A 23235-nucleotide genomic window follows, 5' to 3' on the forward strand; every position below is an offset into this window, starting at 1 on the left:
AGAGACAGGTAGACGGTTTAGAAGTAGAAACCGTTGAAGACAATTGGTCTAGGTTAATGGGAGAAAAGCTATCCAAATATACACCAGGGCATACAGCTGTTTCCAAGGCCACTCCTCTTGACAGATCGGCAGTAGTTGAGGGCAAGAGATCATCAATCTTGCCTCTAATAGTTAAAATCTTTTCATTGAAGAAGTTCATGAAGTCATTACTACTGAGGTCTATAGGAATACACGGCTCCACAGAGCTGTGACTCTCTGTCAGCCTGGCTACAGTGCTAAAGAGAACCCTGGGGTTGTTCTTATTTTTCTCTATTACTGATGAGTAATAGGCTCCTCTGGCATTACGGAGAGCCTTTTTATGTTTTAAGGCTGTCTCGCCAAACTAAGCGGGATTCTTCCAGATTGGTGGAACGCCATATGTTATACCAGGGAGCAAACCTCCTTTGCCTCACTGTCTTTTTCTTCAGTGGGGCTATCGAGTCTAGTGTCATTCTCAGTGGGCCTGTAGCACTATCGACAAGATGATCAATCTGGGACGGACTAAAGTTAGCACAGGAGTCCTCCGTCACATTGAGACGTGGTATTGAATCAAATGCAGAAGGAATCGCTTCTTTAAATTTAGCTACAGCACTGTGAGTTAGACATCTGGTGTAGAAACTTTTGACTAACGGTGTATACTCCGGAAGTATAAACTCAAAAGTTATGAGGTAATGGTCTGACAGAAGAGGGTTCTGTGGGAAGACCTCCAAATGCTCAATGTCAATGCTATATGTAAGAACAAGGTCGAGGGTGTGGCCAAAGCAGTGAGTGGGTTTCTGTACTCTCTGACAGAAGCAAATCGAGTCCAACAATAAGATAAATGCAGTACTAAGGCAATCATTGTCAATATTCACATGAATATTAAAATCTCCTACAATAATAACCTTATCAGTTTTAAGCACAAAACTTGATAAACACATATAACAGATATAAATTCTGAATATGGACCTGGTGGCCGGTACAGTATAACAAATAGGATTGCCTGTAATGTTTTCCAGATTGGATGTGGAAGACTAAGAACAAGGCTTTCAAATGAGTTGTAGTTTAGTTTAGGTTTAGGATTCATTAATAGGCTTGAGTCAAAGATGGCTGCTACTCCACCTCCTCGGCCGGTGCCTCGAGGAATGTGAGTATTAATGTGACTTGGAGGAGTTGATTCATTTAGGCTGACATATTCTTCATTGCTCAGCCAGGTTTCAGTAATCAATGTGATTGTCTGATATTAAATCATTTACTAATACAGCTTTAGATGACAGAGATCTAATATTTAGGAGTCCACATTTAATTCTCTTGTTTTGTTGCACTTTTGAAATAGTGATGTTAACCTGTATGAGGTTATTTTGTATGACTCCTTTTCTGGTTACTTTTGATTTAATTAATTTAAGTGGCCGTGGGACAGACACAGTCTCTATAGGGTTAAGGGTGGGTAACTGCTCGAATGGAAGTGCAGAGAAGGGTGGAAGACTACAACTCTGCTTCTGCTTCCTGATCTGAACTCTGGGTCATGGATTAAGTCCGCTAATCAACTTGGCCATTTTTGCAGAAATGAGACGCGCTCCATCCCAAGTGGGATGAATGCCGTCTCGACTCATCAGATCAGGCTTTCCCCAGAAAGTCTGCCAATTATCTATGTAGCCCACATTGTTTGCTGGGCACCGCCTGGACAACCAGCGGTTGAATGACGACATGCGGCTATACATGTCATCATTGATCAGATTGGGGAGAGGGCCAGAGAAAACTACGGTGTCCGACAGTCTACAGGCGGCCAGCATTGTTGGGTCTGGGGTCTCATCTTCCTCTTGACAATGCCCCATAGATTCTCTAAGTCAGGCGAGTTTGCTGGCCAATCAAGCACAGTGATACCGTGGTCATGAAACCAGGTATTGATACTTTTGGCATTGTGGGCAGGTGCCAAGTCCTGCTGGAAAATGAAATCCATATCTTCATGAAGCTTGTGAGCAGAGAGATGCATGAAGTGCTCTAAATTGTCCTGGTAGTTGGCTACGCTGACTTTGGACTTGATAAAAGACAGTGGAACAACACCAGCAGATGACATGGCTCCCCAAATCATCAGTGACTGTGGAAACTTCACACTGGACCTCAAGCAACTTGGATTATGTGCCGCTCCACTCTTCCTCCAGACTCTGGGACCTTAATTTCCAAATTAAATGCAAAATGTACATCTGAAAAGAGAACTTTGGACTACTAAAGTTCAGTCCTTTTTCTCTTAGCCCAGGTAAGACACTTCTGACATTGTCTTTGGTTCAGGAGAGGCTTGACAGGGAATGTGGTGACTCTTAAAGCACCACTCCCCCAAATTCTTGAACGTTTTTTTTCTTCACAATCCTCACAAAGCTGAAGTTATCCCTGTTGCTTGTGCACCTTTTTCTACCACACATTTTCCTTTCACTTAACTATTCATTACTATACTTGGATACAGAACTTTGTGAACAGCCAACTCCTTGTGTAGGGCATCAAGGATTGTCTTCTGGACAAATGTCAGGTCAGCAGTCTTCCCCATGATTGTGTAGCCTACTGAACCAGACTGGGAGACCATTTAAAGGCTCAGGGAACCTTTGCAGTTGCTTTTTTGTTAATTCGATGATTACAATACTGAACTTATTCACACTATTCAAATGTTCTGAGATATTGAATTTGGGGTTTTTATTAGCTGTAAGCCATAATCATCAATAGATAAATGCTTGAAATATATCACCCTGTGTGTAATTAATCTTTATACTATATGAGTTTCACTTTTTGTATTGAATTACTGAAATAAATTAACTTTTCGATGATATTCTAATTAATTAAAATACACTTGTATATACATTCCTGAAATATCTGCTATTCCTCCACCCAATCAGAGCATTGGGAACACCTGAAGCTGATCTCTTCATCAGGGAGTTAAGTAGAGGACAATCAGGGAAGTTGATTTGGTGGCACATGCTGAGAAAGGAGGTCAGTCTCTTATCTCCAGGGTGAGCGTTGTTTATAGTTGAAACTGGTAAGTCGGCTAGTGGGCCGACTGAGGTAGTTTATATTTTCTAGTTTTGTAATAGGGCTCCTGACTGAACTAGATTTTCCGTTTTGTTTTTAGGACTTTAAGTTAGGTTAGAGTCCAGCCCCTCTTTAAGTTTGGTTCCAGAACCAGTGCTACACATGGAGGTGAGCTCAGCTATGGGTGCGGTCAAATAGTCAAAGAAATACCTCCTAACGTCTAACCCTAACTACTTTTCCTTGACCTCTGTGGAAAACATCACAGGGTCAAGGAAAGATGGGGAGGAGAATGAATGAGGGGTTAGGAAAAGATAACCGCAATTTTCAGTGAATCCAACTCCACTTTCACTAAACCTACGTAGTTATGAGGCGATAGCTTTGAAACTGCAATGTTCCAAAGATTGACTACAAAAAAGCACATCTAGATACTTTGACAAGGTTATAAATGAAAAGAAGAATATAAAAGTACAGAGCTACTATACTGTGTCATTTTTTCAGTTTCAAACATGCTGAAAAATACGTTATCACACTGAAAGAATTTAAGTAATATTCAGTCAATTGTAATGTAATAATTAATTTACATCTTAACATATTTCATGCGAAATATATCACCACACTCTGTGAAACTGCATGAATATATGTGTACTTTTAATCAACAGTAGCTGTTCTTTTTTTCTCCTTTTTTTTCTGTGTGCCACTAGGTTACCTGTATGTTACCTGTCTCATCCAGAACTGTTCGGACAAAATGTTGACTGCTCAGTTTCTTGGCAAAATCGACCACAACTCGCTGCTGGTGCAGGACGACTACATATTTGTCAAGGTAAACATATCTACAACAGGGTAGGTGATGGGTAGAGTGGTGTATTGTATAATTATTTATGTGAAACTAATGCCTACTGCCTAGTGGGCACCTCACTATGTTTTCTCGACTGGAATGGAACCCCAATGGGGACTTAAAGAGCATCCTTAATCAGCAACTGATGTAAATTAAATTTTGAGTTTACACTTTTTGTCATAGTCACAGATTGAAAATACAAGTTCCATGTACAATAGAAAAACAAGCAGTTAGGCATGGTCTCTTTGTCAAGTGTAGGTTTAAGCCTAGCAGTCATTTGTTAATTACACTGTCTCAAGATTAATTAATTCCTTACTATATTAGTACTAACGTGTGTATCTTTACATTTGTCTGCCTGATACCTACTTTTCCCCTGTTAATCATTATCATTCAGCATTTGTGCATATGGTGTATCTGTCCATCTATCTACTCAGTTGTGGTTGTGTTTGCAAACACAACTGAGGCTGCTGCCTTTTGTCTTTTCTCCTGAGAAACTCCGCTGCTCGGATCACATATTGTACTATTTGCTGAAAATGGAACATAATTGCTAAGTGGCACTGTGTGCAGAATAAATATCTTCTGTATTTGACTTGCCATGCAGTACAGGACAGAGAGGCCGAGAGCTGAATCTCATTTGCATTTGGTAACAAAAGAATATACATGCACTAGTATAGTAAAACAGAATCCCTTTAGTGGGATTTAATAGGTGTATCTTTGTAAATGTGTATTTGCATGACTGACTGAATTTGTATAGGAATAATTAAACACTCTTTAGAAAATGATAGATCGGTCATTTATCCTCCAGGGATTATCCACCCAGTCCATCCATCCATCCATTATCACCCGCTTATCTGGGGTCGGGTCGCGGTGGCAGCAGGTTCAGCAGGCCGACCCAGGCCTCCCTCTCACCCGCAACACTTTCCAGCTCATTCTGGGGGATCCCGAGGCGTTCCAAGGCCAGCCGGGAGATATAATCCCTCCAGCGTGTCCTCGGTCTTCCCCGGGGCCTCCTACCAGCTGGACGTGCCCGGAAAACCTCTAATGGGAGGGGTCCAGGAGGCATCCTGACTAGATGCCCGAACCACCTCAGCTGACTCCTTTCGACACGAAGGAGCAGCGACTCGACTCCAAGCTCCCCCCTGATGTCCGAGCTCCTTACCCTATCTCTAAGGCTGAGCCCGACCACCCTACGGAGGAAGCTCATTTCGGCCGCTTGTCTCCGAGATCTCGTTCTTTCGGTCACGACCCAGAGTTCGTGACCATAGGTGAGGGTTGGAACGTAGACCGACCAGTAAATGGAGAGCTTTGCCTTCCGGCTCAGCTCCCTCTTCACCAAGACGGACCGGTACAGCGCCTGTTTTACTGCTGCAGCCGCACCGATCCGCCTGTCGATCTCCCGCTCCACCTTACCCTCACTCGTGAACAAGACCCCGAGATACTTGAACTCCTTCGCTTGGGGTAGGCAGTTTGCCCCCACCTGGAGGGAGCAATCCGACGGTTTCCGGCAGAGCACCATGGCCTCAGATTTGGAGGTGCTAACTCTCATCCCTGCAGCTTCGCACTCGGCTGCAAAACGCCCCAGTGAATGCTGGAGGTCACGGTCCGAGGAGGCAAACAGGACCACATCATCCGCAAACAGCAGAGAGGCGATCCCGAGACTCCCGAACCGGATCCTCTCCGCCCCCTGGCTGCGCCTAGATATCCTGTCCGTAAAGGTTCGACAAGCGGTCGGAGCCTCCTCTCCAGCACCCTGGCATAAGCTTTTCCCGGGAGGCTGAGCAGTGTGATACCACGATAGTTCGAGCACACTCTCCGGTCCCCCTTCTTGAAGATGGGAACCACCACCCCGGTCTGCCAGTCCATGGGCACTGTTCCCGACCCCCATGCGACACTGAAAAGGCGCGTCAACCAAGACAGCCCAACAATGTCCAGCGCTTTCAGCATCTCAGGGCGGATCTCATCCACCCCTGGCGCCTTGCGACCAAGGAGCTTTTTGACTACCTTAGCGACCTCTGCCAGGGATATGGGTGATATGGGTCAGCAGTCCCCCCCCCCCCCCCTGCTGAGAACAGCCTGGGGTAGACCCTGCTTTCCCTTCCTGAGCCGTCGGATGGTTTGCCAGAACTTCCTTGAGGCCAACCGAAAGTCCTTCTCCATGGCCTCCCCGAACTCCTCCCATGCCCGAGTTTTAGCCTCCGCGACCATCGCCGCTGCAGCCGAGACCCCTGGGCAAACCAGGCCCGAAAGGCCTCCTTCTTCAGTTTGACGGCTTCCCTCACCCCCGGTGTCCACCACCGGGTTCTCGGGTTGCCGCCACGACAGGCACCGATGACCTTCCGGCCACAGCGATTCCATGTCCCCAGCCTCCCTCGGGATTTGTGAGAAGTTCTTCCGGAGGTGGGAGTTGAAGACCTCCCGGACAGGATCCTCTGCCAGACGTTCCCAGTTCACCCTCACTACACGTTTGGGCTTGCCAGGTCTTTCTAGCCGAGTCCCCCGCCATCTGATCCAACTCACCACCAGGTGGTGATCAGTTGACAGCTCTGCTCCTCTCTACACCCGAATGTCCAAGACATACGGCCGCAGATCACATGATACGGTTACAAAGTCGATCATTGATCTCCGGCCTAAGGTGTTCTGGTACCAGGTACACTTATGAGCCACCTTATGTTCGAACATGGTGTTCGTTATGGACAAACTGTGGCTAGCACAGAAGTCCAACAACAAAACACCATTCGGGTTCAGATCGGGCAAGCCGTTCCTCCCAATCACGCCCCGCCAGGTTTCTCTGTCATTGCCCACGTGAGCATTGAAGTCTCACAGGAGAACTATGTCCAACAACTATGTCCAACAACAAAACACCATTCTGGTTCAGATCGGGCAAGCCGATCTGAACCGATACAACCAAGTCGGCAGGCGGCGCCCTTTCCAGGACCCCTCCCACCGACTCAAAGAAGGCCGGATACTCCGAAATGCTGTTTGGTGCATAAGCACAAACAACAGTCAGAGCCTTACTTCCCGCAACCCGTAGGCGCAGGGAGGCGACCCTCTCGTTCCCCGGGGAAAACTCCAACACAGCGGCGCTCAGCCGGGGGCTCGTGAGTATCCCCACTCCCGCCCGGCGCCTCTCACCCTGGGCAACTCCAGAAAAGGACAAAGTCCAACCCTTCTCCAGGAGCTTGGTTCCAGAGCCCATGCTGTGCGTGGAGGTGAGCCCAACTATATCTAGCTGGTACCGCTCCACCTCCTGCACCAGCTCCGGCTCTTTCCCAGCTAGTGAGGTGACGTTCCACGTCCCTAGAGCTAGTCTATGCAGCCGGCGATCGGCCCGCCCAGGTCTCCCGCCTGGCCCGCCGCCCTGTCTACATAGCACCCGACCCCGATAATTCTCCCTGCGGGTGTTGGGTCCACAGGGTGACTGCTGCTCCATGATGTTTTTTCGGGCTGAGCCCGACCAGGCCCCATCGGCGAAAGCCCGGCCACCAGACGCTCGCCGACGAGCTCCCCTCCTGGGTCTGGCTCTGGGAGGGTGCCCCGGTTTCCCTTGTCCGGGCAAGGTAGCTTCAGTCCGTGGGCTGCTTATCATCAGGGTTTATTGAACCGCTCTTAGTCTGGGCTCTCCCCCGAGACCTGTTTGCCTTGGGAGACCCTACCAGGGGCTGATGCCCCGGACAACATAGCTCCCAGGATCACTGAGCCACTCAAACTCCTCCACCACGTTAAGGTGGCGATTCATAGGATTTGACCCAGTCTCTAAGTCAAATCAGTTTATTTTTTATAGCCCAAAATCCCAAATTATAAATTTGCCTCAGAGGGCTTTACAATCTGTACACATACGACATCCCTGTCCCAGGACCTCACATCAGATCAGGAAAACAAACAAAAAAACTTTCACAGGGAAAAAAAAAGAGAGGCGGGGCCAATTAGGCATGAGGCCAGCCCCTTAAAGCGGAAGGCACAAGGGATGCAGGAAGCAGGAGAGCAACAGAGGAGGATCCCTCTCCCCGGATGGAGAGAAGCAATAGATGTCATGTGTACAGAATGAACAGTGTTACAGAGTTACAACACATTCAATGAATATGATGGAAATGTATGAATAATTAGTAAGCATGGACCACAATCCAGATTTCCAGAATCCATGAAACAGGAGGAAGAGAGGAGAGGGGGTTGAAGGGGGGCCATCAGGAGGCCAGGGGCTGGATGCAGGAAGCAGGGGCAATGGACCCTATGAGGCGAGAAGGCACAAAGATTCAGAGGAAGAAATACAGTTAGTAATGTGCGATGAAGAGATGTGAATTTGTCCTTAAAGAGAAAGTGAAGAGGAGAGAAGAGCTCAGTGTATCCTAAAATATCCCCCAGCAGCCGTTTAGGTCTATCGCAACATATCTAAGGGCTGGACCAGGGCAAACCTGATTCAGCTCTAACTATAAGCGCTATCAAAGAGGAAAGTCTTAAGTCTATTCTTGAATGAGGTGAGTGTCTGCCTCCCAGACTAAAAGTGGAAGCTGGTTCCATAAAAGAGAAGCTTGATAACTGAAGGCTCTGGCTCCCATCCTACTTTTTAGGACTCTAGGAACCACAAGTAGCCCCGCATTTAGTGAGCGCATTTCTCTAGTGGGGCAATATGGTACTACAAGCTCCTTAAGATATGATGGTGCATCACCAATCAAGGCTTTGTAGGTGAGGAGAAGAATTTTAAATGTGATTCTTGATTTTACAGGGAGCCAGTGCAGAGCAAGAGTAATGTGATATCTTTTCTTAGTTTTTGTGAGTACACGAGCTGCAGCATTCTGGATCAACTGGAGGGACTTAAGAGACTTATTAGAGCAACCTGATAATAAGGAGTTGCAGTAATCTAGTCTAGAAGTAACAAACGCGTGAACCTTTTTGAGACAAGATGTGCCTGATTTTTTTAAATGTTACGTAGATGAAAAAATGCAGTCCTTGAGATTTGCTTCACGTGGGAGTTAAAGGACAAGTCCCGATCAAAGATAACGCCAAGATTCTTTACAGTGGTGTTGGATGCCAGGGCAATGCCATCTACAGAAACTACATCACCAGATAATTGATCTCTGAGGTCTTCTTGGTCGAGTAAAATAACATTAAAAAATCTAATTGACCGTAGCACACTTTTTGGGGTAAAACAATCACCAAATGTATATTATTTACAGTGATCTAAGTAAAAACCCTTCTAATAATCGTTATCACTAATTTGGTATTGGGTCTCTTTAGCCTTGACATTCACACATTCACCTCAATAAACATTTTCATATTTGTCATTACTACAAAAGCTGCAAGTCTGCTTCTTTAAAAAAAAAAAACTGGTTATAATCAAAGTTTATTCTGATCACGGATGACAGAGGCTCGGAGTGAATGAGAAAAACAAGCTCCTCCCACAAAACCCCAAATACAAGCTTTGAATACAAAGTTGAAAGCAACAGCTCTTACTAAAAGCCAAACAGGGATTGTGTCATGCAGGCGTATGAGCCCATAACTTGGTATATGATTCGTGTCACTCCTGTTTGAGTCACGGTCAGTCAGCCAGTGCGGTCTCTTTCATGAGTTTCGTCTGCTAAAACATGTTTGTTTTCTGGTTCGTGCTTTGTGAGCTTTTTAAACGGGTCTCTCAGGTGAGGGCAGCATGACTCGGCCTCCACTGGTCCCAGTTTGTGTGATGAATGCCAAGGTCTTTGCAATGTGTGGGAGATTTTCTTTAATTATCTAGCCTATATGTTTCCCTAAGCACCCTGTCCCAAGAGATGGTGAATTCTGCACCTTCACTCCACCAGCTACACATTGGTGGATGTTTACTTTTATTGACCTCTTTCCTCTGGTAACATTATTTAAATATCTTTAGAATTTGCACATTCCAAAATATTAGCTTTCTTTAGACACAAAGGAGTAGCTCTTCACCAAGACGGTTCGGTGCAGCGCCTGTTTTACTGCTACAGCCGCATCAATCCGCCTGTCGATTTCCCGCTCTCGTGAACGACCAAAGATATTTGAACTCCTTGGCTTGCGGTAGGCACTCCATCCCCACTTGGTGGGAACAATCCATCGGTATCCGACAGAGCGTCACAGTTGGCTGCAAATCGCCCCATTGAATGCTGAATGTCACGGTCCAAGGAGGCTAACCGGAACACATCGTCTGATCGCAGAGAGGCTCCTCTTGAATCTGAGGTTTTATTAATCTGTCCGAGCCTCCTTTCCAACACCCTGGCATAAGCTTTCCCCGGGAGGCAGAGTAGTGTGATACTACAATAGTTCAAGCACACTCCGGTCCCTCTTTTTGAAAATGAGAACCACCACCCCAGTCTGCCAGTCCATGGGCATTGTTCCTTTGACGACATTGAAAAGGCGCATCAGCCAAGACCGCCAAACCATGTCCAGAATCTTAGTGTGGATCTCATCTGGTGCCTTGCCACCAAGGAGGCCAACCGAAAGCCCTTTTCCATGGCCTCCCCGAACTTTACCCATGCTCAAGTTTTAACCTCTCAGCTGCTTCAGGAGAGCCCTGAGCCAACCAGGCCTGAAAGGCCTCCTTCTTTAGCTTGACAGCTTCTCTTATCTTTCTCTTTTGTTATGGACAAACCATGGCTAGCACAGAAGTCTAATAGCGAGATAACGCTCTGGTTCAGATCGGGCAAGCCATTCTTCCCAATCACCCCCCACCAGGTTTCTCTGTCATTGCCCACATGAGTGTGGTCTCCCAGGAGAACTATGAGTCGGCTTGAAGCTTCCTTTCCAGGACCCTTCCCACCGACTCCAAGAACTCCAGAAAAGGTCCAACCCTCCTCCAGGAAATTGTTCCAGAGCCAGTTATGTGCATGGAAGTGAGCCCAACTATATCTAGCTGGTACCGCTCCACCTCCTGCACCAGCTCAGGCTCTTTCTCCACTAGCGAGGTGATGTTCCATGTCCCTAGAGCTAGTCTATGCTGCCGGTAATCAGCTCGCCCAGGTCGCCTGCCCGGCCCGCCACCAGCTCTGCATAGCATCCGACCCGAAGCGGTTTGCCTTGGGAGACCCTACCTGATGACAACATAGGTCCCAGGATCACTGAGCCACTCAAACCACGTTAACTTGGCAGTTCGCGGAGGAGCCTTAAATGTATGCGTTGTATGCAGTTTCTGGGTGCCCTTTTTTCTGGAGCCCACGGACACTGACAATTGGTTTTAATCTCAATTTTAATTTACAAACTGGCCTTTATATTCAGTTAAAGTGACACAAACAAGTCTTTATAAATACAGTTAATACAATTTACATACATGCAGTTTTTTTTATTCTTCCACCTGATCTTTATTTTATTCTCTAATTTCTTTAAATTAGTTTTTACATCCTCGCTTCCTTTCTCCTTTCTTCATTCAAGCTTTTTGCAATGAAAGTGTGATTGTATGTTAAAGTTCTAATAATAAAATGGAGATGAGACGCAAAGCTAATGTTTTTAAAAAAAAAGTGGATTTGAAGTGTTGGCTTTTAGATTGTGTGTGTTTTTTCCCCTTTCTTTTTCAGGTCACCACAGGGGTTCCTACAAAGTACTTTGTGTCCTATCGGCGCAATGAGTTTGTCCAAATGAGGTTTCCTAAGTATGCCTTGCCAAAGGTAAAGCATACAAATATGATACTACTTGCACTGCTTCAAACTTTTGACATTGACATAATGTACTTCGACATTATGTCTGCATGTAGGTGGTACAAATTAACCATGATGTTTTTTTAATGCCATTTTTTAAATTGTTTTCTTTTCATTATCTTGAGGAATATCAGTTTGTTTCCCAAATATCTGTTTCATAGGCTTTGAAGCAATAATTCTCCAAGAAACATTGATGAACATGTATGAATAAATGCTTTTGATTAAAGATGTTGACTGTTTGCAGAAAACACAACTTAGGCTAAAATGTTGTGTAACTGGATTGAATTTCATAGACCAGAAGAGTAGTCAAAGTAGATTTCTGTTGGCCATTATCAGCCAAAATTAACTTGGATAACCAAAGAGCCCCACGCCACCATCCTTTTTCAAAATGTTTATTTTAGAGCTGTTTTGAAATCAGTTATTCATTTTATTTCAAAGAAAAAATCTTTACAAATATATCAATCTACACTGACATCACTATATAAACCCATTTGTTTTGATTTGTTTAGCGAAGCATAGTCTCTACAGGCAGCCATTCCAATCACACAAATATCTTACTCTTTACTCTGTATGTTTACTATGTTTTCAGAGTAGGTCCCCAGTTCACTATGGAGATATGGTGGGATGGGAACATTAAATAAATGCATCATTAAGTGGAAGTAATAATGCTTCCTTCTTATATACTTCTCATAGAGCCTATACAGTACTTGATTGCAATCATTACATTTTTATTAAAGACGGTATGTCCAATCAGGTTGGAGTTAGTGTGGATTGAATGTATGGGCAGCTCTTCAAATGAGCACCTTGGTATCCGAATAGGTACAGCGCATGTGACATGCTGCTTCGACTGCAGCCAGGGACCTTTGTTGCACGTTATGACATGTCTGATTCTCTGTCAACTGTCCAAAAAAGGTGAAAATACCGTTTAAGCAACAACCAATTTCACATTCACAAAACTTTGTTTAAACTCGACACCAAGAGACATAGTCATAGACACAGAGTGGTAGGCAATTTGACTATTTGTGACTAACTTTCTACCTTAACAACTTCACTTACCTTTACAGTTTTCCAATAAGCTAATGCATACATGAAATGCCTTTTACGTTCACTTAACCCTGCAACTTTACAGCCCACTACGTTACACTTGTTTGTTGCTGTCAGGTGTCCGACAATACCCAAATGAAAACTGGTACTGGCTTGATACACAATTCCTACCATTTAATATTCACTACAAACTACTCTACCCCCTACTCTAATACAAGACATGGAACCTTTACCGTCAGCGTTGTAGGACCAAGGGGCCGTTTTAGTGTGACACCAGCCTGAGTTTTATTGAACTACACTGATTGAACGTACAGCTCGGGTAAAGGTTTCATGTATTTTTCAGCCCTAAACTACAACAACAAAAAAACTTTTAGACAATCACTTCAATTGACACTGTCAGAGAGAGGACTGCATGGACACACACACACACACACAATGTTGCCAGGACATTTATATAATTACTCTAGCTTTAGCCCACCATTTGGCAAGATCCTGTGCCTCAATGGCTTGACTATTTCAACTACAGTACTCTGTGATGTCCATAAAGGTGAAAAGTATTGAATTACACACACACACACACACACTATCTCTTTCTGTCTTTCTCCCCTAGTAGAGACAATAGGATCAATTTGATTAAATGTGGCAGGAAGGCAGTGGGTAAATCAGTTTGTGTATGAATGCGTTTGTGTGTGCATGTGTGTTTCTTGTCTCCTTCTCTCTATACATGTGTCCTCTTACTTGGGTGAGCATATAGGTCACATGCTGCAAAGCTTTTAGGTTGAGCAACACAGAGCGGGAAGAAGAAGGGGGACACAGGCGAGAAATAGAGAAAGTAAGGACAGTGGGAGACAGTTGAGAGGGACTATTTCGAGCACCATGTTTTTCCAGTGTGTAGAATTTGAAAGGCTGGAGGATGAAAAATGCATAGGTCATCAGTGAAAACACGTTGCCTGAGAGCTGACCCAGGTTATGGGTTACCACATATACACACACTCATGCACAGACACGTATACAGCTTGCTGGGCTGTGAAATAACAGGGAATAATTGTTGCATTTTGCTCTGCTTCCATTCTGTCTCTCAGCCAGGATGTAACCACCTGTATGTCTTTTATCACTTTACTTACCCAATTAATCATTGTCACTTTTATGCTTTTCACCTCGACACAGTTGTTTCAAAACTTGACTGCTAAACAAAACATTTAGGAATAAACAATAAAATTAATTAATGGACTTACGATGAATAACAATAAACCAAAAAGGATTGAATGTGACTAGGTAGAATCAGTAACTCATTTTATTGATTAATGTCTATCAAATAAATTAGTAGTTTGACGTTTATACATTAAATCTATTTCAAAACATAAATAACAAATAAAACCTGATCAATTATATAGTCTATACAGGCACATAGTAAATTGAGGGTCTATTCACTAAATTACCTATAGGTTCTATAGATGAAGTTTAATAGATATGCCATCCATCCATTATCACCTCTTATCCGGGGTCGGGTCGTGGTGGCAGCAGGTTCAGCAGGCCGACCCAGGCTTCCCTCTCACCCGCAACACTTTCCAGTTCTGGGGGATCCCGAGGCGTTCCAAGGCCAGCCGGGAGATATAATCCCTCTAGTGTGTCCTCGGTCTTCCCCGGGGCCTCCTACCAGTTGGACGTGCCCGGAAAACCTCTAATGGGAGGGGTCCAGGAGGCATCCTGACTAGATGCCCGAACCACCTCAGCTGACTCCTTTCGACACCCCCAGTGTCCACCACCGGGTTCTCGGGTTGCCGCCATGACAGGCACCGATCACCTTTCGGCCACAGCCCCGTCCACAATAGAGGCTTTGAACAAGGTCCACTCGGATTCCATGTCCCCAGCCTCCCTCGGGATTTGTGAGAAGTTCTTCCGGAGGGACAGGATCCTCTGCCAGACGTTCCCAGTTCACCCTCACTACACGTTTGGGCTTGCCAGGTCTTTCTAGCCGACTCCCCCGCCATCTGATCCAACTCACCACCAGGTGGTGATCAGTTGACAGCTCTGCTCCTCTCTTAACCCGAGATGTCCAAAACATACGGCCGCAGATCAGATGATACGATTACAAAGTCGATCATTGATCTCCGGCCTAAGGTGTTCTGGTACCAGGTACACTTATGAGCCACCTTATGTTCGAACATGGTGTTCGTTATGGACAAACTGTGGCTAGCACAGAAGTCCAACAACAAAACACCATTCTGGTTCAGATCGGGCAAGCCGATCTGAACCGATACAACCAAGTCGGCAGGCGGCGCCCTTTCCAGGACCCCTCCCACCGACTCCAAGAAGGCCGGATACTCCGAAATGCTGTTTGGTGCATAAGCACAAACAACAGTCAGAGCCTTACTCCCCGCAACCCGTAGGCGCAGGGAGGTGACCCTCTCGTTCCCCGGGGAAAACTCCAACACAGCGGCGCTCAGCCGGGGGCTCGTGAGTATCCCCACTCCCGCCCGGCGCCTCTCACCCTGGGCAACTCCAGAAAAGGACAAAGTCCAACCCTTCTCCAGGAGCTTGGTTCCAGAGCCCATGCTGTGCGTGGAGGTGAGCCCAACTATATCTAACTGGTACCGCTCCACCTCCCGCACCAGCTCCGGCTCTTTCCCCACTAGTGAGGTGACGTTCCACGTCCCTAGAGTTAGTCTATGCCGCCGGCGATCGCCCAGGTCTCCCGCCGCCCGGTCTACATAGCACCCGACCCCAATAATTCTCCCTGCGGGTGTTGGGTCCACAGGGTGACTGCTGCTCCATGCTGTTTTTTCGGGCTGAGCCAGACCGGGCCCCATGGGCGAAAGCCCGGCCACCAGACGCTCGCCGACGAGCTCCCCTCCTGGGTCTGGCTCCAGGAGGGTGCCCCGGTTTCCCTTGTCCGGGCAAGGTAGCTTCAGACCGTGGGCTGCTATTCATCAGGGTTTATTGAACTGCTCTTAGTCTGGGCTCTCCCCCGAGACCTGTTTGCTTTGGGAGACCCTACCAGGGGCTGATGCTCCGGACAACATAGCTCCCAGGATCACTGAGCCACTCAAACTCCTCCACCACGTTAAGGTGGCGATTCATAGGAGGAGGAGTGGCCAGCTTATCCAACTAATTTAATTTAGCCTGCGCTGTAGCAGGTTCAAATTTTTGGATGTGTTGCTAAGGTGATTTTGCCAAACTTGCCTCGTGGAACCGAAAAGCCTGATTTATCCTGAAAATTATCCAGCTAACTATGTTAGCCAGGTACGAGGAATAGGGCCCTGGTCCGATGCTTGGAAAGAGTAGGGGGGGTGAGGTTGTTGTACAACAAGGTTGAGCCCATTGATGTATGAAGTGATGCTACCCTACGAGTAAAGTAATTTTAAGAGTAAAGTTACTGAATATTGTTTTAAATATAAATTCACTATAATCAATCAAAAGCCCATTTGTCTTTTAAGTTACTGTATGTACACATTTTGATCACTAAAACCTACTAGGAATTTATACAGCATTGGTATCAAAATATTCTTCACTCAAGTATTTATGATTGTTAATCTAATTCAGTGGTTCTCAAACTTTTTCTGTCGCGCCCCACTTCGGAGGAACAACAAAATTGTAACAAAATGGTCCATGCTGAATTTTTTGTGACTCCTCCATCTGTGCTTTTTGAAATAATAGAATAAAGATTGCAATCACTTTCAAGTAAACCATATTGCAGACAAAACAAATAAAAAGTGCAATCACTTTGTTAGAACAATGCAAAGCTTTCCAAATATGTCACGCCAATTTCATTAGAAATTATACATCAGCAAATGAATAATTAAAATTGAATTAATACATTTGATTCAAAAGTATATGCATGTGTAACGTTACAACGATCTTGGACGTCACGATCGCGCACGCGCAACCTGTTAACACCGTAACGTAAACATTTACACATACTTTTGTAATATGTGAAGTTCTCTGCACTGCCCCCCGCGCCCCACCTGTAATACCTTGGCGCCCCACAGTTTGAGAACCACTGATCTAATTGGTTGCGTCACCACTTGTTTTAAAAAGCAAGCATCAGTTGTGATAACCAGTCGATGCTTTATGAGACTGATAATATCCAGTCAATATATGTCTCCTACAAAAACAACTTCCATATTCAATTCACATTCTTTATTCAGTATTTTTTTTAACTGCAGTTTGAGCTTTGTGGCTTTTAACAGCAACCCACTAACATAGGTTATATACGTAAGTTAACTTGAAGTAGTTTCATCTGTTCGAAGGTGTTGGATGAATTGCTTGTCTTACCTTAGAAAAACGATGTCCCCTCTCTCTCTGCCCGCTTTCATCTTAGGAAGCAGCTCCTTTCTCCTCTGCCAAACCAAATCAGGATAGTCCTCATGTATGAAAATGTGTGATCTTTTATTTATTTTTTGCATTGCATAAAACTTTGTCTCTGTCAGTAAGTCTTAGGAACTTGACCATGAGAGGTTGAGGTCTACCAACTTCTTTAAACATCTTTTAGCCTAAGTTCTATGCCAATGATATGAGGATCCAGATCCAGTTTGTCCCTAAGGAAAGTCAATTTTGGGTGTTTGTGTTGGCCCTCAATCAGAAGATTGTCTGTTTGAACCCCAGCTCCTCTAGTCCTATGTCAGTGTGTCCTTGGACAAGACACTTAACCCCAATGGCTATGTGCCACTGTTTAGATAGTCCTGATGGGAAAGCCCCTGCCATCGGTATATGAACTTAGTGCTTTGAGTGGGCGGAACACTAGAAAAGCACCATACAAGTACAAACCATTTAACATCGACTGACAACCTTTTGCTCTCAGTCTTTATGATTCCATCAAAAATCACATTGTGAGGCCTAAGCTGACTGTCAAAGTCTGCTTTTGTGTTTATTACAATCCCTGATATGTTTATCTATGCATCATTTAATTTACAGTGTGATGACAGGATGGTATTGGTAGCTTTCAATTTATCCAACTACTTTTTTGGAAAATGGAGGCTGACTTATAATTACTGAAGCTCTTTCAAAATGGCATCCATTCTGGTGGCAGTAGTGTCCATGAAGGTATATAAACTTTAATGTTGCTTTCTTGCCGTTGCAGCAGTTTTTATAATAAAAATCTTTATGTTGATCAAGTAGTTCTTGCACATTTTCCGGTGAGATGTATAGACATTTCTACCTGCAACCAGCCATCTTTGCAGCCTTTTGTTGTAGGTCCCAACTGCACAAAGGGAAAAAGTCCAGTTCAAACTCAATCCAGTTTCATTCACAATTTATCTTCTGCTGTATGTTGGAATGTTACTCCGGTATTTTGTTGCTCTCAATGTAAATGCACAGAAATATTAAAAAGAAGGAAAAAAAATATTTACAGAAAATACTGACTGACGCTTCCCCCCCCCCGTTTCTGCCCCCAGGATGTTCAGATAGTGAGTACGGACAAGAACCAAGTCTTCCTCGCCCTCCAGGAGTGGTACCAGTCAGACACATATAACCTGTACCAGTCCGACCCCCAGGGCATCTATTACTCTATCGTCCTGGAAAATGTTCGCAGCACCAAGCAGCCAGAAGAGAATGTCCTCATCGACATACTTGAGGTTAGTTGGGGATGGAGGAGTGGAATAGCCATTCTACTATGTCACAAGTACCTTCACGGGGAGAAGGAGGCATCCTAATCAGATACCTCAACAACCTGGACTGGCTTCTTTAACTGCAGTGGAGCAGGGATTCTAGTCTGATCTCTTGCCGGCGAGGCTGCGGATGGCTGGGTATTGTGTTTTATTATCCTTTTAGCTCTTAGGAGGCTCCTCTCACCAATATAACTAATGCTCCAGTAGTACCAATGACGTTCTGAGTGTTTTTTAATAATAAATACAGCTATTTCTATGAGCTTTCTCCACCTGGATGTTGGTTGTTTGTGATTTTGATTCTTAAGAACTTAAAGCTATTAACTTGCTCTACCTCAGCTCCATTGATGTAGATAGGGTTGTGTGTCTTTGCCTTCTTTTTTTCTGAAATCAACTATCAGCTCCTTGGTTTTACTGATGTTGAGCAGTCGGTTGTTCACTGAGCACCCCGCTGTAAGGTTGTTGATTTGCACTGTATATGAAGTGTCATTAGGGTCCATGCGACAGACGTAGTATTCTAAGGATTTGATTTTTATTATTAGTGAAAATTGGGCGCATTTTTGGGGTACTTGCCATGCTTAAACTCACCAAATATTTCATACTTGTCAGGCTTGGTGAAAATAGACATCTGATATAAGTGTGAAATTTGTGTTTAATTCGGTCTGGCTTTGGGAAGCAGCAGGCTCATAGAGCCAAACTGCATGTACACCTGCGGGCTTCTTCATAATAATCTTCCAATTCTCCCTCTTCCGCCAGAACTTTGGTCAAGCGTACAGCTCGGAGCGTTGGACGGTTTGGGAGGATTTCCAGGCTGTTTCAGAGTTTATAATGGGAGTGGATGGCACGGAATGTTCAGATCTAGAGTGACAGAGCCAACTGCTAGAGTGTGAGGGAACAACCGAAAGTCCTAAAAAAAAAAAAAAAACGTATTTTGCCACAAGTCTCACAATTTTCACTCTTTACACCATTCATGGATCAAAACGTAGGGAATTATGTAGCCCACGTGTAGATGGAATCCACAATGTTTCCCACATATGTCAGGAGAAACACCTCTCCTCCCCCCCATCCCCCCTCAGATTTATAACTGGATTCCACTCAAAATGACCAAACAACATTTCCTTTTTCCACTTATTTTTGTAGGTTCAGCCCATCCAGCCATTTTTGCTATTTAATTTATTCTAAAAACACCATTGTTCATTTAAGTCATTGAAAGTGAAAAACAGAGAAAACCCGCATTTCAATATACAAATGAATGCCAAAAGCAAAGTTTGAGTGATCAAGCACCAGTGCCATTCTGTTTAAACATGCACGGCAAGTTTATTTGTATAGCACATTTCAACAGCAAGGCAATTCAAAGTGCTTCACATCAAAACATAATGCAGAAGAAAACAAGATTTAAAAACAATTAAGAGCATTCATTAAAACATTTAAAACAGTCAAAAAGCAAGAAATAGAATAATAGTCAATTCTTTGTTGGACAGGAAGCCAATGCAAAGACATCAGAACTGGAGAGATGTGATCCGCTTTCCTGGTCTTAGTGAGGACTCAAGCTGCAGCTTTCTGATTGACTTTATACAAAGACCTGTGAACACACTGTTACAGTAGTCAAGTCTTCTGAAGATAAATGCATGGACAAGTTTCTCAATCCTGTTGAGACATACGTCTTCTAATCCTTGATATATTCTTCAAGTGATAGTAGGCTGATTTTGTAATTGTCTTGATATGGCTGTTCAGGTTAAGGTCTGAATCCATAACTTCACCTTGATTTGTGGCTTGGTTTATGGTTTTTAACATCAGCTATTGAAGCTGAGTGCTGACTTTTGATTTTTCGTCCTTGGGACCAAAAACAATTACTTCTGTTTTATCTTTATTTAATTGAAGAAAATTCTGGCACATCCAGTTGTTTTCTTCAATGCATTTAGCCAGCACTTGTGTGGTATTATGGTCCCCTGGTGATATAGTTATGTCGTTTGTGTGTCGTCTGCATAATTATGATAACACACTTTGTTGTTTTTCATAGTCTGAGCAAGTGGAAGCATGTAGATGTTGAACAGATGAGGCCCCAGTATTGAACCTTGGGGAACACCACATGTCATCCTAATCAGCTCTGATGTGTAATTAGCTACAGACACAAAGTATTGTCCGTCCTTCAAGTAGGATTCAAACCAGTTAAGTGCTGCGCCAGAGAGTCCTACCTAGTCTGTCTAGTAGTATGTAATAATCAACCGTGTCGAATGCAGCACTGGGATCTAGTAATACTAAGACTGAAGTTCTGCCACTGTCTGTGTTTAAGTGGATGTTTAAGTGGATATATATACACATATATATATATATATATATATATATATGTGTGTGTGTGTATATATATGTGTATATATATATATGTGTGTGTATATATATGTGTGTGTATATATATATATATATATATATATATATATATATATATATACACACACACATATATATATATGTATATGTGTGTGTGTGTATATATGTATGTGTATATATGTGTGTGTATATATATATGTGTGTGTGTATATATGTATGTGTATATATATATATATATATATATATATATGTGTGTGTGTGTGTGTGTGTGTGTATATATATATATATATATATATATATATATATATATATATATATATATATATATATGTGTATGTGTGTGTGTATATATATATATATGCGCATATTTGTTTTTAGTTTGTGTTTAAAGTCTTATTTGACTTTGTTCTATTTTATATTTACTCCATATATAATTTAAATCGTACTCAATTTAACTATACAGTCCTTCCCTCCTTCTTCATTGAACTGTGGAATATATGTCCAAAAGTATATACGTGTGGGTAGGTGGATATGGATGGTCATGTATGGGTGGATGCCGATATGGAAGGTTGTATATGAGTGGGGGTATTTGTGGATGTCGATGTTCAAGTAGGGGGAGATTGGCATTTGTACTTGCTGTGGGATGGACTATGGATACTGATACTACTGCTTTGAGTGTACGATGTTTGTTTTGTTGTGTCTATGTATTTAAATGTTAAGGATTGCTCTGTTTTGTTGAAAATGCAAAATAAAAAGTTCAAAAAAGATAAAAAATTAAAAGTGTGTTGGTAGAATATCCAAGCAGCAGGAGGATGTTTTCAGATGTTGTATAATGGCTTCTTTGTTTGATTCAAATGAAATTGTGTCATCATATGGGGACAATACATACCCTGTGGTTGGTGTGGAGGCACCAACTGCTTGTCTAATTATACTATATATATATACACATGTACAGTCAAATCCCACTGCTGCCATAGCCACCAATTTAACACCAGGCAATCTTTTTAAACTTTATTTTTTAGCATAATTAGTGAACAAAGACAAGTCTTATAGCCATCACCAAACAATTAGACCTCTTTGCTGTCACCAATGTACTGTGCCTCCACCAGCATGTGATTAGCAAACAGATAGAAACAGTCACCATAAAGACACAATGATATTTATCAACAATGAATGTATTATTGCCACACGTGAATGAGCGACGGATCCCCGTGATGTAGGTAACGCTCGCGCTAACCAAACTGGTAGTGGCAGTGATCTTCAATGCAGTCTGCCAGTTGTTATAAAGTTCGCCGGCTGCCTCCTCTTAGATGTCTTACTTTGCACAGTTTTACCGCAGAACTTGCTTTAATGCTCTCCGGTCTGTCAGTCAGCGTTTGTTGATTCCGCACTTTTTCTAATGCCCCCACAAGATACGCTCTCTTCGTATTAATTAGAGGAACTTGATTATTTTACTCAAAAGCAAAGAGTATTTAGCAAAGATCAAGGATTTCAGCTGCAGTGTAAAAACAATTTACTTCACTAGCAACAACAATTCCCTTTCCCAAAACACAATCATCTGCAAGACAAGTTAACACATGCACAGAATTAACAAAACATATTACTTTATGGTTATTAAATCGCACTACACAAATGCACAATTCACTCTTCGGTGATACAATTCAATTCAGTTTATTTTGTATAGCCCAATTTCACAAATTACAAATTTGCCTCAGAGGGCTTTACAATCTGTACACATACGACATCCCTGTCCCAGGACCTCACATCGAATCAGGAAAAACTCCCCAAAAATAACCTTTGACAGGGAAAAAGGAAGAAACCTTCAGGAGAGCAACAGAGGAGGATCCCTCTCCCCGGATGGACAGAAGCAATAGATGTCATGTGTACAGAATGAACAGCATTTACAAAGTTACATAAACACATTACATGAATATGACAATGTATGAATGGAACTCCAATCCATGAAACAGAAGGAGGTAGAGAGGAGGGGTGGCGGGGCGCATCAGCAGGGCCAATGCGGGAGGCCGGCTCACCAGGCATCAGACACCTCCAGGTCCAATGGACCCTATAAGATGTGAAGTCACAACGACTCCGGGGAGGAAGCAGAATTAATAAGGTGCAATGGAGAGATGTAAATTCATCCATAAAGAGAGAGAGAAGAGGAGATAGGTGCTCAGTGTATCCTAAAACATCCCCCAGCAGCCTATAAGCCTATAGCAGCATATCTAGGGGCTCGACCAGGGCAAACCTGATTCAGCCCTAACTATAAGCACTATCAAACAGGAAAGTCTTAAGTCTATTCTTGAATGAGGTGACTGTCTGCCTCCCAGACTGAAAGTGGAAGCTGATTCCATAAAAGAGGAGCTTGATAACTGAAGGCTCTTGCTCCCATCCTACATTTTAGGACTCTAGGAACCACAAGTAGCCCCGCATTTAGTGAGCGCAGCTCTCTAGTGGGGCAATATGGTACTACAAGCTCCTTAAGATATGATGGTGCATCACCAATCAAGGCTTTGTAGGTGAGGAGAAGAATTTTAAATGTGATTCTTGATTTGACAGGGAGCCAGTGCAGAGCAGCTAATACAGGAGTAATGTGATCTCTTTTCTTAGTTTTTGTGAGTACACGAGCTGCAGCATTCTGGATCAACTGGAGGGATTTAAGAGACTTATTAGAGCAGCCTGATAATAAGGAGTTGCAGTAATCTAGTCTGGAAGTAACAAACGCGTGAACCAGCTTTTCTGCATCTTTTTGAGACAA

The 23235-nt window shown here is 43.7% G+C and overlaps 1 protein-coding gene across 1 annotated transcript in view; it reads left to right on the forward strand.

The window, feature by feature from the left end:
• sorcs2 (sortilin-related VPS10 domain containing receptor 2) overlaps positions 1 to 23235 on the forward strand; it is a 226304-nt gene that overhangs the window by 198187 nt on the left and 4882 nt on the right. The window contains exons 7-9 of the mRNA XM_034557809.1: positions 3738 to 3856; positions 11383 to 11472; positions 17940 to 18119. Of these exons, the coding sequence (XP_034413700.1) occupies positions 3738 to 3856; positions 11383 to 11472; positions 17940 to 18119 (389 nt within the window). The remainder of the gene's footprint in view (positions 1 to 3737; positions 3857 to 11382; positions 11473 to 17939; positions 18120 to 23235) is intronic.

Source organism: Cyclopterus lumpus, chromosome 18, assembly GCF_009769545.1.
Source record: "Cyclopterus lumpus isolate fCycLum1 chromosome 18, fCycLum1.pri, whole genome shotgun sequence".
NCBI classification, from domain to species: Eukaryota; Metazoa; Chordata; class Actinopteri; order Perciformes; family Cyclopteridae; genus Cyclopterus; species Cyclopterus lumpus.